Consider the following 18,532-nt stretch of genomic DNA (forward strand, 5'->3'; position numbering starts at 1 on the left):
AGTCGCTGTTTCTCAGCCAAGCTCTGAGTTGTCAACTCTGGGTTGGAAAATATCTGGAGACTTTGGAGGTGGAGCTACAAGTAAGAAGGATTTGGGGCACGGCCTCAATGGAGTATAATGCTAAGACGTCTACCCTCCAAAGCAACCATTTTCTCCAGTGGAATTGATCTCTTTAGTCTGGAGATGGCTTGTAATTCTGGAGGATCCCGGTCCTACCTGGAGACTAGCATCCCTACCTGCTTGCCTTTCAAGATCTGATGAGATCAGGTCAGCCTGGGCCACCTGGATCAGGGCACTGAAAGCCTCCCACTAACAATTTAACACTGTCCCTTCTTGCAGCTTCAGTCCACTTACGCCCTCCCTCGCCTGCCTTCTCCCTGCCTTGCGGCCGTCAGTCAGGTTATTAAATCAGGTGTGACAGTTAACAGCCGGCTTCACACCATTGTCCCTGTGCAGCCTTTGGCCTGCCTATCTGTCAGGGGCCAAAAGATGACAAATTAAACATATAGCCTTTTGGGAGTTGCCCTCCTCTCTCTCTCTCTCTCTCTGCAGCCCAACAGTCCGCAGTTAGAACCCTCAGGAACCCAAAGGCCAAGGAACAGTGAGTAGATAAAAGCTGAAAAAGAGGTGGCTGGGAAGCCCACCAAACCTTTCTGATGATTGCCTCCCAATCAGTTCCAGGCTGGACCCCTGTAGGAGGGTTCCCAGCTCTGGGTTGGGAAATACCTGGAGGCTTTGGGGGTGGAGCCAGGGCTGAGTGGGATTTGGGGTGGGGAAGAGACCTCAGTGTTACATAATGCTCTGTAGGCCACTCTCCAAAGCAGCCATTTGCTCCAAGGGAACGGATCTCTGGAAATGACCTGTATTTCCAGGAGATCTCCATGTCCTACCTGGGGAATGGCATCCCTACATTGTGAGGCAAGAGTTCCAGGGCCTTCTTTCTGCCCAGAGAAGATTTTTTGGGGGGTGGGTGGCTTTAGGAACACTGAGCTGACACAACTGAGGTTCTGGGAGAAGCAGGATCTGCCAAGCTCTGACTTCTTCCAGGTGACTGCTTTAAATGCTCAGGAAATGTGTCCTTCAAAAAGCATCCCTTCTTGGCTTGTGCCTTAGTATTCATGGGGGCATTTCTCTATCTGAACACGGATCATTCGTTTCCAGGGGTAGTCAAACTGCAACTCTCCAGATGTCCATGGACTACAATTCCCATGAGCCCCTGCCAGCATTTGCTGGCAGGGGCTCATGGGAACTGTAGTCCATGGGCATCTGGAGGGCCGCAGTTTGACTACCCCTGGTTTAGACGTTGGGGGCGAATGCTGGTGGCATTGACCTTGCATGGTTTTGCCTACTCCCTTTTTCATGTCAGCTTGGCTAATGGCCTTCAGTACAGTGCCTTCCGGGAATAGGGTTGCCAGCTCCAGGTCACAAAATACCTGGAGATTTTGGGGATTGCAGTAGGGTTTGCCGCCATCCAAGTGATGGCTAGAGATCTCCCAGTATTGCAGCTGATCTCCAGGTGCCAGAGATCAGTTCACCTGGAGAAAATAGCTGCTTTGGAAGGTAGGTTCTAGGGCAGGGGTAGTCAACCTGTGGTCCTCCAGATGTTCACAGACTACAATTCCCATGAGCCCGAGCCAGCAAACGCTGGCAGGGGCTCATGGGAATTGTAGTCCATGAACATCTGGAGGACCACAGGTTGACTACCCCTGTTCTAGGGCACTGAAGTCCCTCCCCCCCAAGCCCCCCCCCCCAAATCTCCTGGTATTTCCCAACCCGGAGCTGGTGGCCCTATGGGGGAGCCCGAGGAAGAGGACTTCAATGAGCCCTAAAGGCCACCTTTGAAAGCGTCCGTCTTCTCCAGGTGAACCGGTCTCTGTTGCCTGGAGATTATGGGTGTAATGACTGGAGTAGAACAAAGCTTGAGTCCAGGGGCACCTTGAAGGCCAGCCAAGTTTCATGCAAGATATATGCTCCCGTGTTCTCCCGTTGTCATGGCCCTAGGCAAACGCTTCTCCGGAGTCCTTCCTCATTCTCCAACACGGTAAATACCACAACTCAGGCATTGAACCAAAAGTTTGTTTACTGAGTTAAAGACACACAAGCGATCACTCTGCCAAAGGAAACACAGAATGGGAGGATTGTCTGTGACAAAGCAGGCCCAAGAACAAGTCCCCCTCCCCTCCAGATACTTGGAAAACCCTTTCCCATGAAAGAACGTTTGATCTTTGAGACAGGCAGGCTGGGGAGGGTGGGCTGGCCGGATGGCTACATCTGAGCTACGCAAATACACTACAAAATCAGAGTCCGGGAGCCCCTTTAATCTATTTAAATAAATCTTTGTTGGTGCTCTCTGATTTTGTTGTGCTGCTTCAGACCCACACGGCTACCCACCCGAATTATTGGAATATTTAGGCATTTTCCTAAAATTAGCAGCGTGCACTTACACTTATCTCAGCAGCAGATGCTGACCATGCGATCTGTGTGCTTGCAAGAGAGAGAACAAAACTAGCAGAGACTTCTTTAGTCTTTTCAAAGTGATATAAGTCGTTTATTAAGGGACTATGGTGCTAGATAGAGCAGCAGGAGAGAGAGTCCTAAACTATTCAGTCTGTCTAGGATGGATGCAGACATCGGAGCCATGCTTGTATTCATGGTGCCAAAGATGGAGAACTCTGCCTGTGTATGGTAAAAAGGATGCTGTAAAAGGGAGGGAGGGAAGGAAGGAAGGAAGGAAGGAAGGAAGGAAGGAAGGAAGGAAGGAAGGAAGGAAGGAAGGAAGGAAGGAAGGAAGGAAGGAAGGAAGGAAGGAAGGGAGATAGATGTGAAGGAAGGAAGGAAGGATGGAAGGAAGGAAGGAAGGAAGGAAGGAAGGAAGGAAGGAAGGAAGGAAGGAAGGAAGGAAGGAAGGAAGGAAGGAAGGAAGGAAGGGAGATAGATGTATAGGAAGGAAGGAAGGAAGGAAGGAAGGAAGGAAGGGAGATAGATGTATAGGAAGGAAGGAAGGAAGGAAGGAAGGAAGGAAGGAAGGAAGGAAGGAAGGAAGGAAGGGAGGGAGGGAGGGAGGGAGGGAGGGAGGGAGGGAGGGAGGAAGGAAGGAAGGAAGGAAGGAAGGAAGGAAGGAAGGAAGGAAGGAAGGAAGATAGATGTATAGGAAGGAAGGAAGGAAGGAAGGAAGGAAGGAAGGAAGGAAGGAAGGAAGGAAGGAAGGAAGGAAACTCCCTGAGAAAATCAGTCCCCATGTCAAAGGGGACAGCAGTAAAAGGAGTCACTCCTTCTGCACATATCGGATAATGCGCTTTCAATGCATTTTTACAGCAGGAAAATCTGCTTCTATATTATCCAATGTGTGCGGAATGAGCCAAGGAGAATGCTGGGACACTAACCTAGCCATAAAACTCTCTCATTGGCCTTTCGGGAGGCTGAGACTAAAAGACATTGCAAGTCCTTCCCTTCCAACAGTAATCCCAGAAGGTCCCCAGACACTACCTGGAGGTTGGCAGCCCTGTCCATCACTGAATGAAGTGTTGTGTTTGAAAGGGACTTCCATTGGTCTGTCCTTAGTTTACTTAGTTTCTATTTCGCCCTTCCCTGCTGCGGGCTTGGGGTGATTTCTAATAATAAAACCAAAACAATAAAATACAATAATAAAACAGAACATCAGCCTCCCTTTATAGAATCCTAGAATCATAGAGTTGGAAGGGGCCATACAGGCCATCTAGTCCAACCCCCTGCTCAACGCAGGATCAGCCCTTATCTTTTTATGCCAGCATCGCACATGAGGAAGCATGCCCAGTTAATAAGGAGGCACTGAACACTAGAACAAACCCTTTCCCTCCTACTCATTTTCTCTTGTTGATTTAAAAAAAAAATTAGATCTGATTATCGATTTTATTTGCAGATACAAGGGGTTGCTATGGGGAGCTCACTGGCTTCCAATGTCGCCAATTTATTTACCAAAGTCAAATAGATTCGTGGTACATAGATAATGTAGAATCAACCAGCCCAGCAGGAACTGTGTACAATTCCTACCAAAACCAAGGATAATACGTTTTCCAAGCAACGTTGTTGTCACAGAATCATAGAGTTGGAAGGGGCCACACAGGCCATCTAGTCCAACCCCCTGCTCAACGCAGGATCAGCCCAGAGCATCCTAAAGCATCCAAGAAAAGTGTGTATCCAACCTTTGCTTGAAGACTGCCAGTGAGGGGGAGCTCACCACCTCCTTAGGCAGCCTATTCCACTGTTGAACTACTCTGACTGTGAACATTTTTTCCTGATATTTAGCCTATATTGTTGTACTTGTAGTTTAAACCCATTACTGCGTGTCCTCTCCTCTGCAGCCAACGGAAACAGTATCCTGCCCTCCTCTATTGTCAAATAGTTTCAGATTGGTAACCCACAATGAACAGAAGGTGCAAGAAAGGAGTCATGTGATTAGTAGTCTAAATTTGGTCGCCTTGTTACATCTAACCTGTTTTGGTTTCAGTAGTGATAGTGATACATTTATTTGTATATAGCCATAAAGGTAAAGGTATCCCCTGTGCAAGCACCGGGTCATGTCAGACCCTTGGGGTGACGCCTTCCAGCGTTTTCATGGCAGGCTCAATATGGGGTGGTTTGCCAGTGCCTTCCCCAGTCATTACCGTTTACCCCCCAGCAAGCTGGGTACTCATTTTACCGACCTCGGAAGGATTGAAGGCTGAGTCAACCTAAGCCGGCTGCTGGGATTGAACTCCCAGCCTCATGGGCAGAGCTTTCAGACTGCATGTCTGCTGCCTTACCACTCTGCGCCACAAGAGGCTCGTATATAGCCATAGGCCTTTACAAAATATAAAATACAAATTTATAAACAGTAAAATAGAATAAAAAGAACTGTATAAAAATATAAAATTTAAGACCAAAGAACTGAAACAGCATACATGAGTACAAAGTGCAAGAGTATTAAGAGCTTGCCTTAACAACAACCTTATTTTCCTTGCAGCCAAAGCAAAAAGAACGGTTTTATATGTTACTTTATCAACCTGGCCAGATAAAAGATAGATTGTCTTTTCAGCAACAGAGGGAAGGTTAGAGCCCCTTAAGATCTTATCTAGGAATTTGGCCCTGGGTTGAGTGTAAAGTAAGCAGTCAAATATGTAATGGGGTAAATCCTCCAGAGCTTGTGCACCACAGATACAAAAACACTGGGTTTTTTTGGCATACAGCTAAAACGGCCAGCTAAAACCTCTGTTGGCATTGTTTCACATCGGAGTGATGTAAAAGCTGCTCTGAATTTGTGGTTAGTAATCTTAATTAGGCCCATGCCAGCAGCTTCCACACCATCCATGCCACCTGCACACCACCTGTGCCACTGCCACACGGCATGGTTTCCCATTGCTTATCTCTGCATGGCAACCTTGGACCCTGGGAATTGCCACGTTCTTTGGAAAAATTGTGCGGATAAGGAGGGTATCCAAGCCAGTTCTGAACAAAACCCAATGTTCTTTACTGTCCTAGGAAGTCAGATATTGCTTGTAGAATCTGGACCAGATAATTTTCTCTCGGACTGAGACGGTCCTCCTGTCGAACATTGCGTTCTGGTATAGGAAACCGTTCTAGCGGCTGATGGCTCGGAACCGCCAAAGGGAAAACATTGAGGCTTAGTGACCTTAATTAAATGATTCAGTCTAATAAAGAGAAGCTAATTAATACTGTTCAAAAAAAATTGCCCTAATTGTTTAAGGGATGGCTCAGTGACTGGCAAGTAGAAAACAGATTTACTCATTGTTTTTACAGGCATGCTAGATATAACCTCAAACACTAGGAATTTTTCTGAAGCGGCAAAAAATGCTACAGTGGCCTTCCTAAAGTCCTCTTGAATGACAGACCTTTGACACAAAATTGGGCTCTTAAGGAGGAGATCTGAGTGCCCTCCCTGTTTGCCGCATGGTTTGAGAACCCTCAGAAAATGCAATTTCTCTCCCTCCCCTTGGAAGGCAGTTTGTGGTTACCCAATGAGGAAGCTCAGGATTCGATTCTGCTTCCTCCCCCAGTCCCGCCTCAAGTGATGTCATCATAGATGCGTATCAACTCTGCCTACTGTCTGCCTCTCCTCCCGCCCTCCCCCTCCCCCTCCATATATATATATTTTGTTACAATGCGAATTTGCAGTAACAATACCTCCCACTTTCTGGGAACACTCCCGAAAGTTAAAAGTAAAAAATGAGGACTCCACATTCCTCCCCCTGCCTCCCTCATATCCCGCGTCCAGCAACTAGAATCATATAATAATAGAATATTAGCAAATAGTCGGGTAGGGAAAAGCTGCATATAAGAACCAACTCTTCTTCTTCTTCTTCTTTCTTCTTTCTTCTTTCTTCTTTCTTCTTTCTTCTTCTTCTTCTTCTTCTTCTTCTTCTTCTTCTTCTTCTTCTTCTTGTATTTGAGGCCCGGCTATTTGCTGTTAATACAGGAAGTGCGTCGCTATTTATTCTACCGCTGCCTTTTAAAGTGTAATTCTCTGTATACTTTTATTTTTGTCTGTACATTAGTTTGATAATGGCATTTTTAATGGATGCAATTAAAAATTGGAAAGTACCTTGTAATTTGTTTTTAAAAAATGGATAATAGATGGATAATAAAAACTGCATAAAATCCAGGTGGGCAGCATTTTGTTTAGAGAGGTTCCCAGAATCTTTAAGTTCACTGCAGCAGGATACACTGACTGCATTAGTCCTTTTTTCCTTATCCCCAGGGAGGAAAACCCTTCCTTACCTGCTATGGCCTGCAGAGTTCTCGGTTTTGCCAACAATCAAGAGGAAAGTAACGCTATTTGCAACTGACATCCAAGTGAAGGAAATTAACCTGGAGAAAATGTAGGGTTGCCAGCTGTGGGTTGGGGAATACCTGGAGACTTTGGGGGTGGATCCTGGAATGAGCAGAATTTGGGGCAGGGAGGGAGCTCAGTGGAGTCTGATGCTGTTGAGTCCCCCCTCCCAAGCAGCCCTTTTCTCCAGGGGAACTGATCTCTGTAGTCTGGATGGGGTTGCCAGCTCTGGGTTGGGGAAGACCTGGAGACTTTGGGGGTGGAGCAGGGATTGACCTCAAGGGCGTATAATGCTGTGGAGTCCCCCCTCCCAAGCAGCCATTTTCTCCAGGGGAACTGATCTGTGTTGCCTGAAGATGAGCCATAAAACTGAGGGATCCCCAGTTCCCACCTGGAGATTGGCATTCCTAAGAAAATGCCTGCTTTGGAAAATAAACTACCAAGGATGCCAACCTTCAGGTGGGGTCTGGGGATCACCTGGCTTTACAGCCAAGATCAGTTCCCCTGGAGTAAGGGAATGCTTTCGAGAGTGGAATCCATAGCATTATACTCCACTGAAGTCTGGGTCCTCTGCAGGCTTCGTCCTGAATGCGGGAACCATATGGAATTGTACCACACTGGAGTACCTCTCCTAACCAAACCCCGACGGCCTCAGGCTCCGCCTCCCAAATCTCCAGGTTTTCCCAGCCCGGAGATGGCAAGTCTGCAGGCGGATCAAGCAAATTGAACCACTAGTCTAGGGACGGAAGGCATGCATTGAACGTAGAACGTAGAATGTGTTCTTGCTTTGCTATATGCTTGATAACATGGGTTTTCTGTGTGCAACGATTTTTAATTCTTTCTTTCTTTCTTATTTGTTACTCTTTCTTATTTTGATGCTGCCATTTTGCCCATGGGAAAGAAGTGTTACGTTAGTATATCCGTTCCCTTGGAGCAAACAGTTTAGTTTTGATTAAACATAATGCAAAGGAGTCATTAGGATATCACATCACCCAATTTGTTTCCACAGTTGTGATTTGCCAGCACGTTCTCACCACGTTGGCTTCTAGATGTAGACCTCAAATTTGCGCCTTGCTTTCTACGTTTGGGTTTTTTTCTGGCATTGGCCAGGAGTCCATTCATGGTTTGCATTTTGCACTTCTATTGGGAGAGTGATGGCCTGCCTCCCCTCCCACCCCTCCCTTTTTTTGTCAGCGTATGCGCAATAATGCAATTGCGTCCTAATGCCAGCAAAACAGGAAAATGCTCTCCTTTTCACCCCTGCTTGTTCTCACATCTTCTCATCGCCCTCCCTTCCTCCCCCCCCCATGGGAAAGGTGCCCCAGCACTCCCATCTGCTGTATGTCTCACAAAGTCTTCTGGGGGGGGGGAAAGGTGCCTGCTTGAACCTTTCTTTTAATTGCACCTCTTCATTCAAGCATTCTGTGCCCTCAATTGCCTCTTCCCTCCCTCCCCCCAATATACTGGATATTATTTTATTTGTTATAAACTTGGCTATTGCATAAGGTGACAAGATTTTAACATTGGTAAAGTGGGACACCATTGACCGAGGGGGTGGGGAGGGGGTTCTTGATTAAAATTTGGTCTATAAGGAGCAACAAAAAATTTCAAAGAATGCCTAGAACGTAAAAATACTATTGTAATATATATATTTTAATTTCAACATAAGTACAATTGGCCAGGTGCCCCCAAATGTCCCTCCAAAAGTGGGACAATCTGGTCACATTATTGCATTATAACACTGCTGCATTGTAACATGCAAGACTGCTTTTTTAAAATACTTGGAAACCGAGAAAGCCGTGGGTGGCGGCTGCCGCTGGGGATCCTCAGCAGCAACCCATAGCACAGAAGTGTGGGAAAGCTGACTGCTCTCCCTCTCCCTCTCCAGGCTCAGCATCCAGCTCCTGGTGTGGGGAGAGGGCAGGGTGCTCTAGGGATGCTGCAAGCCCACCCTGCCTTCAATCACACAGTCAGCCACCATTACTGAAATGTTTTCCTGCATGAAATAAGATAAAATGTTTCCCTGCATGAAATTAACTAAGTGCCCCATTGCACCTTCAATAATAAGGTGCATTTAGATGCTAGAGGGGTAGGCGGAGTGTGTGTGGTGCTTGTGCTACTGTCGATTCACGTTGTGATGAGATCGTGTCCCAAATTTTTAAAATATGGTGTGGACCAGAGAGGAGGAGGCGGGAGGGCAGTCAGAGACACAGACTACTGGTCGGATCTGAAATGGCATCATTTGAGGTGGGAAATGGTGGAGGAAGCCAATGTGACTCTTTCAAGCTTCCCCTTTAGGCAATCATGAATTCCCTCCCAGGGGATGGGGCGAGGGGATTCTGGTTTTAACAGCATTCCCCAACCACGCCTGAATCGCGAGATTTTGTGTGGAATGCTTGTGATTTCGAGGATCATGAAGACAGCCTTTGGGCCTTTTTTCTGGGTGTGGAAAGGGTTCTACTTTCTGCTGTTTGTTTACTTCCCCCAAATTTCCGCTGTTGGGAAAGACGTCAAAAAGTGTATCACTCTCTGGTGTCATATATGCAATTAAATGTTGGAATAGGCAACATCTGGTGTACAAAGAAGAAGAAGAGAAAACCTGCAGAGGGTAACAAGAGAACTGTTAGACAAGACAGGGAGCGTGTATAAAGTGTCAGCAGCCCACATGCCCATACACAGAAATGGTATCTTATTTAGAATTTTATACCGCCCTTCCATACAGCTTTGGGGGGGGGGGGTTGCATAAAACATTGTAGAACAATTACATAGAACATAGAACAATATAACGGATAACAATCATGATATAAGATGCCAACTAGAACAGCATTTCAACAAACAATAATATTGACAATCCCTAGGTAGGTTTGACCTCTCAGTCTGAGGGGGGGGGACACATACCTGTAGATGTTTTGAGTCAGTCGGCCTCAAGCAAATGCCTGGTGCAGGCCCTGCGGAATTGTAGAAGTTCTGGTGGGGCCCTGATCTCCTCAGGGAGCTTGTTCCACTAGATAGGGGCCAGGACTGAAAAGGCCCTGGCCCTTGTTGAGGTCCGATATGCTTCTTTGGGGCCACGGATACTCGGCCAGTTGGAGGTGGCGGAGCGTAAAGCTCTTTTGGGAGTGAAGGCAGGGAGGCAGTCTCTCAGATACACTGGGCCCAGACCGCCTATGGCCTTAAAGGTGATTCCCAAAACCTTAAGCTTAATCTGGAATTCAACTGGGAGCCAGCCGAGTTGTTGGAGCACCGTCCAGATGTGAGATCTCCTTTTATCTTCAATGCCTACAAGGGACAGCCCAGAAGGCCTCTCTGTGGGCATTTCCGCACAGCGCTAAAAATAGCATTACGCCAGCTGAATGGCCTAGCGCTAAATATTATCGCGCCTCCCAGCCATTTCTCACCTTCTTGCTGTCTCACTGTAGTTTGCCACCTTTTCACATTTCTCACCCTCCACAAGCTGGAAATGGTGGAAGAGAGCAACGCGGTTTATACGCGATGCTCTTCCGCCTGTCAATCAAGCCAGGCAGCCAATCCTCTTTCTCCTTTATTTAAAGGTCCCGCGATGCATGCCAATTTTTTTTTATTAATAGTTTTCCGCTTAAACACCTGTGTATCTAATCATGCGCTTTGCTTCCAAAACAGACGGTGTGACTTTGTTTTTATGGTACCTTTCTCTGGAAGTGACAAGCCAGTCAGGTCGTTCGGAGCCCTGGGCTGGTACAAATGCAGCCCGACCGTTGCAGCTGCCACAAAAGCTTTGTATGGGATATACAATAGAAGTTCTGTCCTTCCCAGATGCACGTGGGCCCGGCTGTGCTTGCCACCACAGCGTGTGGGGAATAGCGGCTTCAGCATTCACTCCCTCACCCCGTTCATGCTGCTTTGGTGTCCTGAAATGGCCCCAGAGAGCCACCGTCTGCTCCTGTGAACAACAAACATTTAGCCACTTGTTTTATATATATACTAGTAGTAAAGCCGATTGCGTGTTGTAATGCGGTGGGTGCTAGCTCATGGTTTGGTGTGGGTTTTGTGCCCCAGGGGTTCCGCAGCCTTTCCCAGAAGTTCAGATGACTGTTAACATCATTAGATGTCCCTGGAGCTCACTTCACCTGTTGCTCTGCTGGACCTACACAGAGCAGGAATAAAGTGGGAACGAGTCCCAGCGTACCAGAAAAAGGAAGCTACTATGCAGTTTACTTACAGTTGTTGTTGTTAGTTGCAAAGTCGTGTCCAACCCATCGCGACCCCATGGACAATGATCCTCCAGGCCTTCCTGTCCTCTACCATTCCCCAGAGTCCATTTAAGTTTGCACCTACTGCTTCAGTGACTTCATCCAGCCACCTCATTCTCTGTCATTCCCTTCTTCTTTTGCCCTCGATCGCTCCCAGCATTAGACTCTTCTCCAGGGAGTCCTTCCTTCTCATGAGGTGGCCAAAGTATTTGAGCTTCGTCTTCAGGATCTGGCCTTCTAAGGAGCAGTCAGGGCTGATCTCCTCTAGGACTGACCGGTTTGTTCGCCTTGCAGTCCAAAGTACCCGCAAGAGTCTTCTCCAGCACCAGAGTTCAAAAGTCTCAATTCTTTGACGCTCGGCCTTCCTTATGGTCCAACTTTCACAGCCATATATTGCAACTGGGAAGACCATAGCCTTCCCAGGCAACACACTTTTGTTGGCAGGGTGATGTCTCTGCTTTTTAGGATGCTGCCTAAATTTGCCATAGCTTTCCTCCCCAGGAGCAAGCGTCTTTTAATTTCTTACACTATTTACTATTAACTCTTAACAAATAGTTTTAACTACTGATTTCTAGAGTTGTCATTACTTGAGGGATCGTACTGCATGTACTTTTCAGTTTTTATTTATAACAAATTTTTATTTTCATACTTTTCAGTTTTGACTGCTTGCATCAGCCTATTTCAACTTTTGTACCATTGAGACACCCCTGAAGCATCCCTCAGGGCTCCAGGGGGTGGGTGGGGGTGGGGAAATGGGATGTCATGACCACATATGGTCATATCTCCCAATAAATGTTTAACAAAGTAAAAAATATATATTAAAATTAATTAACTCCCACCTATTCTGGAAACCCTTCCAGGGCCGTCAAGAAACCCCAAGGTTTCTGTAAACCCTGGTTGAGAAAGCCTGGCTTGCATAATTTGGTCGTAAAAAGGTGGTGTGGGAGCATATGTGCACACTTGCAATTCAGCTGATAAAGCTGTTCTGACCGAGCAGTGATATCAGGGCTCTCTCAGCCTCACCTCCCTCATAGGGAGTCTGTTGTGGGGAGAGGAATGGGAAGGCGACTGTAAGCCGCTTTGAGACTCCTTTGGATAGAGAAGAGCGGCATATAAGAACCAACTCTTCTTCTTCTTCAGTAATATCAGGGCTCTCTCAGCCTCACCTCCCTCACAGGGTGTCTGTTGTGGGGAGAGGAAAGGGATGGCGAATGTAAGCCACTTTGAGACTCCTTCAGGTAGAGAAAAGCAGCATATAAGAACCAACTCTTCTTCTTCTTCCGTAATATCAGGGCTCTCTCAGCCTCACCTCCCTCACAGGGTGTCTCTTGTGGGGAGAGGAAAGGAAAGGTGAATGTAAGCCCCTTTGGGTAGAGAAAAGCGGCATATAAGAACCAACTCTTCTTCTTCATTAAGAGTCTCAAATTTGTTAAGACTCAGTGAGTATTTAGTGCTTCAGACTGGAACACTCACTTCACCTATTTCTTCTCCTTTACTGATGTTACAATTACTTTTTCCAGATTGCCTGCAAATATAATTCTTTGAAAAAATTCTTGTGGTTATGACCACCATTTAGAACTTTAGGATACCACAACAGAGGCTGAGTTAAAAACCGAAAACAAAACTGATTTTAATATCCTGCAAGCTTATGCTGTGCTTGTTCCAACTAATTTTGTTACAATTATCTTCACATAATTTTCCTAAATGTGTAATATTGTATCCACTGCATGGTTGTTCCGTATTTAAAATAACCCTAAGATAGGTATAAATTATTTTGACATATCTTTATTTGAAAACAGCAGATGCCTTGTAAAACCAGCATCCGTCACTGTCTTGCCTTTTGTGTTCTGGCACTTTGATGTTTATGTTGTTTCTGTAAGTTAAGACATAATTTGTAAAAAAAAAAGTTACAACTATTCGTTATATGGAGAGGTGATAGCCTTTGATCTCTCTACCAGCAACACTTTGGTTTCTCTTTGTAAAGTACACTGAATTCTAGGGGATTCATTGGCTATTTTGGCAAATTATTGGCTGTATCTGGTTGTGACACAGATGTAACAGAACTGATTTTTGCTATATATTCCCTGTCATGTGAGAAGATCATAGTCTGACGAAGAGTGCTTGCACTCGAAAGCTCACGCCTTGAATAAATCTTTGTTGGCCTTAAAGGTGCTCCTGGACTCTGATTTTATTGTGCTACTTCAGACCAACACGGCTACTCATTTGAAACTATTTGTTTGAGTTAACAGTAAATACTGTAATTAAACGGCATAGTAGCTTCATTTTTTTGGCACACTGGGATTCGTTCCCTTTTTTCTTGACTGTCAGTGTATAACCCCCCCCCCCCTTTATTGCTATTTTCCCCTACCCAGAGGAGACACTGGTCACATCTGGTGGGGATGTATGGATGCATCACTACCAGGGACATGTCACTTCTGGGGAGGGGGGGGGGCGCAGGCATGGCCAGCTGCCATCACTTCTGCAATTCCTTAAAGCCTGAAAATATTTCATGGTTTTAAAAGGCAGGAAAAGGCTGATCTAGATAAAGCTATTCATGACTGGGGCCCTGAGTACTTTCCTTAGAATTCCATCTGGATTCCTGCTGTTTCTCTTGTTGATGTTGCCTTTTCTTGCCCTCCCCCTCCCTCCCTCCCTCTTCCTGGTTTCCTCCTCCAGGATGCATTCGGTCCAGAAGTCCTTGTGTGCCCTGCTGGTGTTGACGGCATCCCTGGCCTTCCTCTATATCCACGTCTGGTCACCCAAACCCTACAACACAGTCAACCTCCGCCATCGGCCGGACCAGTCGCCTGAACAGCTCTTGAAAGACCACCTGCCACTGTCCAACAAGAAATATGCACACATCGCCTTCCGAGTCAAGGAAGAGATCTTTGAGTAAGGCCTATTCCCATGTTCCTTAACTGTTAAGGAATTATTTTCAGCCTGTTCCCTCCCTGGTGAAACTATGTCCCTCTCCTGCCTTTGGGGACAAAATGCCATATGTGATTTTTATAAAGGTCACTTAAACCTCAGTTACTTGCCCTCAGGAGCAGTTGGGAAGCTGAGATTTCACACACACACACACACACATTTCCCACAACATTGTTTGGCTTCTGAACTCCTCATGCATCCCTCCCATCTTTTCTCTGAGCTTTCCAAAACTCAGTGTGCTATGACATGTTGATAAAGGTTGCAGCACACCTGGATGGAACTCATACAGGTAGGAATGTTGGGATCTTCTTGGTCCCTCCCTCATGGCTCTGTCCCTGTCCAGTGAGACGGTCATCCACCCACCTTTCATTTTTTTTTTACTTAAAAAAATGAGGTCTTGACATACCATTATAGGGGCATTGTTGATTATGATTATGATTATGATTGAGATTGAGATTGAGATTTATTACTCGCCTCTCTCTGAAGGCTCAAGGCAAATTACAACATTTAAAATCCCCAATAAAAACCTATACAAAAATAAAACAATCATACACATATATAAAACCCATATTAAATAAGATGTGGTGAAAAAAAAAACAATACCTGTCTAACCAAACCCTGAGAATACCATACCATTATACACAGATCATTATAGTGTTATAACACTATAATGATCTGTCTGATTCTCTGAATTCGCAGGTTTCATTTTTTAGATAAAAAGGTCCTAGTGCTTTTAATTGCCGAAATATGCCTTTCCCCTTATATCTCTGTAATGAAAAGGACCGCAGACTTACTTAAAAAAAAACCCCTGAGGATTCAGAGAAACTGATAGGTCATTATAACACTATAGTGATACACCAACGGCTGATTTTAGGACTAATTGAAAAGGTCCCTGGTGGTGCAGGGTAGGGTCCAATGGCCACTCTTGGGGGCTGGGGGAGGAAACACACAGGCAAGCTTCCCAAGTGGACGTCCGTCTGCTGTTGCGCTATATCAGCAGCTGCAGCGGCAATGCACAAATGACGCTAGCTCTGTGGACAGCGCTTTTAGTGCTGTTTTTCTGGTTCACATTCCCTTCCTGAGATCGCTAGAAATAACGTAGGAGGGAGGTCAGATGCACCTTAAGTCTGTTGTAAATTACGCCGCATGGATGCCATGTGCCAGTGTGCTGTTCCCTACCACCACCCCATCCTTACCCAGGGCTCAGTGTAGCTCAGCATGTCTCAGAGGTTCTCCAACACGTCCAACACGTCCAGCCAGCCTTCTTGTGAAATTAAATGCTACTTTTAATAAAGTGTTCTGAAGGGCTATTACGGGCACTTCATCCACCTCTGGAAACGATAAAAGTAATTGAATTCCTTCTGCAGGAAGCTTTCAGCAATGCTTAGAGATGTCTGCTCACCCTTTTGCAGGCTTCTTCCTAAGAACTCTTGCAAATGCACCGTGGAACCTAGCATGAACCTTCCTTTCCAAAGACAGCTCTTTGGCCAGGTCTACTTTCTGGATTTTGCGACGTCCTTCAACCCTTCCGAGCTGCCAGACATCAACAGCAAGCGGGCACGCGAGTACCGCAACTACTGGCAGAGGTAAGCCTTCCTCGGGGCTGCTTGCGGTTTTCTGCATCTTGCAAGCACCCAAATTAGTTTTGGGATGCCGTTCCCGGGGCACTCAGCATTCCTCTGTTCAAAAGTTTCTAGCCCTCATTACTAGAAACAAAAATGTCGGTTCACAAGTTGCAGAATTTGGGCTTTTGGGATGTTTTTCGCGCACGCCCCAACTAACCTTGTCCCTGTGCTGTTTAACAGAGATGGAATAGGCTGAAGGATTTGAGTTGAGCAACATCTTAAAGATCAACAAGATTGGGGGAGAGTCTAAGCCAGGGGTAGTCAAACTGCGGCCCTCCAGATGTCCATGGACTACAATTCCCAGGAGCCCCTGCCAGCGAATGCATTCGCTGGCAGGGGATCATGGGAATTGTTGTCCATGGACATCTGGAGGGCCGCAGTTTGACTACCCCTGGTCTAAACTTTTGAGAGTCAAAAATCCCTTCCTCAGATAGGCCAGCCTTTCTCAATTTTTTTTACCTTTGAGAAACTCCTGGAATGTTCCTTAGGCTTCGAGAAACCCCCAAAGAGGGGCGATTGTGCAGAATATGGTTGGGAAGCAGAGCTGTGGACACGCCCACCCAGGGCCCCTCCCCTCCCCATCCCCTCCAGGCCCATCACTGGCCATTTTGGGAGGGGGGGTTGATATGATACATGGTCATAGAATCATCTGTACACTGCCCGTGGCACTGCGGGCGCCACGGACTAAATAAAACAGTAAGCCGTTCTGGGGCGGGATGTGTCCGGGATGAGGAAGGGTCCGGATTGGACCCTTCCTCATGACAGACAATCGTCAGACCGCCGGCCAGGGAGCCCCCGCCAGCCGCCCTGCGCGCCGCTGCCAGGGACTCCCGTGCCTGCGGAAAACGGAGCTCGGAGAGACCCGGCCGGAATCAAAGATGGCCGCAAAGGGCCCGCCGAGGAGCCGAGGACGCCCCGCCGCCCGCCCTCAACGACGCCTCCTCTCTAAGGTCAGCGTCCTTGCCGCGCGCTGCCCTGTCCCTCCCTATCCCCCACATTCTAGCGCCATTGTATTTTGTTTACAATGGGCTCTTTTACTAGTAGAATCATAGACTTGGAAGGGGCCATACAGACCATCTAGTCCAACCCCCTGCTCAACACAGGATCAGCCCAGAGCATCCTAAAGCACCCAATAATAACCAAATCAAGATGTAACCAATGATAAAACTAATCTACTGAGACAGGCTAGAGCAGTGGTTCTCAACCTTCCTAATGCCTTTAATACAGTTCCTCATATTGGGGTGACCCCCCAACCATAAAATTAGGCAAGTGTTCTTTCACAGAAATTAAACCAAAACTGATCCATTGTTTATAATTGTATATAAACTGTTTTTTTCCTGGGGTTTCTCAGTTCAGTTCTGTCCATGCCGATCTCGCTCTTTTCTGCTGCTCCAGACAGACTAACGCTCAATCTTGATCTACCCCGCAAGGCTGTTGTGTGGATGGCGCCCCCCCCTCCAGGTTGCTTGCCCTGCCACAACCTCTGTTGAAAGGGTCGTTCGACCCCCAAAGGGCTCCCGACCCCCAGGCTGAGAACCATTGGGCTAGAAGATAATAGCAACAGTGTTCATTCAGCTAAGACCTTCAGGTGCCTACTGTGTGAAAACAAAGTTGTTTATGAGGTTTCTTTGGGCAGGGGTTTCCACAGGAATGGGGCTGCCACCAGAAAGGCTTTACTTTCAGCGTCATGGAAACTAATTTTGAGCCAGCTGACATCATCAAGAACCAGAGTTATATGGTACCGCTCTCCTTGCAGGAGAACCAAGCATTTTTAAGTTCTCTCTCTTTCTCTCTCTCTCTCTCACGACCCTGCGGATAAGGAAAAAAGGGAGTGTGAACAAGGAACTGGGAGCCTCTTCTCTCCAGCCCAAGGACCTGTCCTTCAGCAGGAGTGGCTCTAGCAGGACATAAATCGCAATCTCCATCCGCTGGCTCCTGTGCCCTCAAGCAGCCATACGGCAAGGAGATGCTTTGCAGGCGTAGCTTAGCCTCTCAAGAGGAGTGGCTGTTCTTGGCAGCCTTCCTGGCCCTCCTGTCCAATGCCAGAAGCATCTTTCCAAGCCAGAACTGCAGGCAACCCTGGTCTTTCCTCTTTTCTCTTTGCCCCCGTCCAGGTCCCGTTCCCCCGCTGACCAACTCCTCATCGTCCGAGCCAACTCTCCGCTGGAATATCCGTCCCAGGGGGTGGAAGTGCGGCCCCTTCAGACCATCCTCATCCCAGGTGAGATCCTTTTCCTTGAGTTACCATGGGGAGCTGGAAGGCAGAAATATAGCCCTGTGTGGTTGGGGGGGGGGGGAGACCGTAGCAGGTCATAAATGCTCACCCATTCCCCTGTATCGTTTCAATCCCCAGGTCTGAGCTTACAGGCAGCAGACAGAGCGTTGTATCGGGTAAGATCAGCTGGGGCTGGGATAGGGTTGCCCGCTGCGGCTGACAACCTGCTAGGAGGAACTGGGTGGAGGGGGATGGGTGCAAAAAAATGGAAGTGACGTCGTTGCACTGAGGTGACACTTTAGGATTTGTCCAAAGCTCTGTGGTAAAATCCTAGAACATCTCCTCGACATAATGACATTTTGCTGGGAGTGACGTTGAATTCATTCATTCATTCATTCATTCATTCATTCATTCATTCATTCATTCATTCATTCATTCATTCCCCTATATACTCACGTATAAGCCTAGTTTTTCAGCATCTTTTTTCACACTGAAAAAGCCCTCCTCGTCTTATACGCGGGTATATATGGTAATTGAAATAAAAGCCTGCTCCAGCCAGCCAATCGTTGTTCTGGCAGCTTGTAGGGCAACAACGGTTTGACTGAGGGACTTTCCCTTTTGCCTTCACTTCTTCCTCTTCTTCCAAACTAGTCTTTTTGTTTCTGTGGGTGAAAAGCGGGGTACAAAAACCAGCAGCTATTCATCCTCTTGACTTTTCTGTATTTGTTGG

General features: G+C 46.9%; 1 protein-coding gene across 11 annotated transcripts in view; it reads left to right on the forward strand.

Moving 5' to 3' along the window:
• Positions 1-18,532, forward strand: part of B4GALNT1 (beta-1,4-N-acetyl-galactosaminyltransferase 1) — a 55,808-nt gene that overhangs the window by 15,597 nt on the left and 21,679 nt on the right. For 7 of the 11 annotated variants that reach the window (XM_077329162.1, XM_077329167.1, XM_077329159.1 and 4 more), the window contains exons 2-5: positions 13,711-13,926; positions 15,375-15,548; positions 17,702-17,808; positions 17,941-17,978. In XM_077329162.1, coding sequence (XP_077185277.1) covers positions 13,712-13,926; positions 15,375-15,548; positions 17,702-17,808; positions 17,941-17,978 — 534 coding nt within the window. In that variant the 5' untranslated portion in view covers position 13,711. Of the gene's footprint in view, positions 1-552; positions 602-13,710; positions 13,927-15,374; positions 15,549-17,701; positions 17,809-17,940; positions 17,979-18,532 lie in introns of those variants that run through there. The other 4 variants (XM_077329161.1, XM_077329160.1, XM_077329168.1 and 1 more) reach the window with 2 other exon arrangements.

Source organism: Paroedura picta, chromosome 3 (genome assembly GCF_049243985.1).
Source record: "Paroedura picta isolate Pp20150507F chromosome 3, Ppicta_v3.0, whole genome shotgun sequence".
Classification (NCBI taxonomy): domain Eukaryota; kingdom Metazoa; phylum Chordata; class Lepidosauria; order Squamata; family Gekkonidae; genus Paroedura; species Paroedura picta.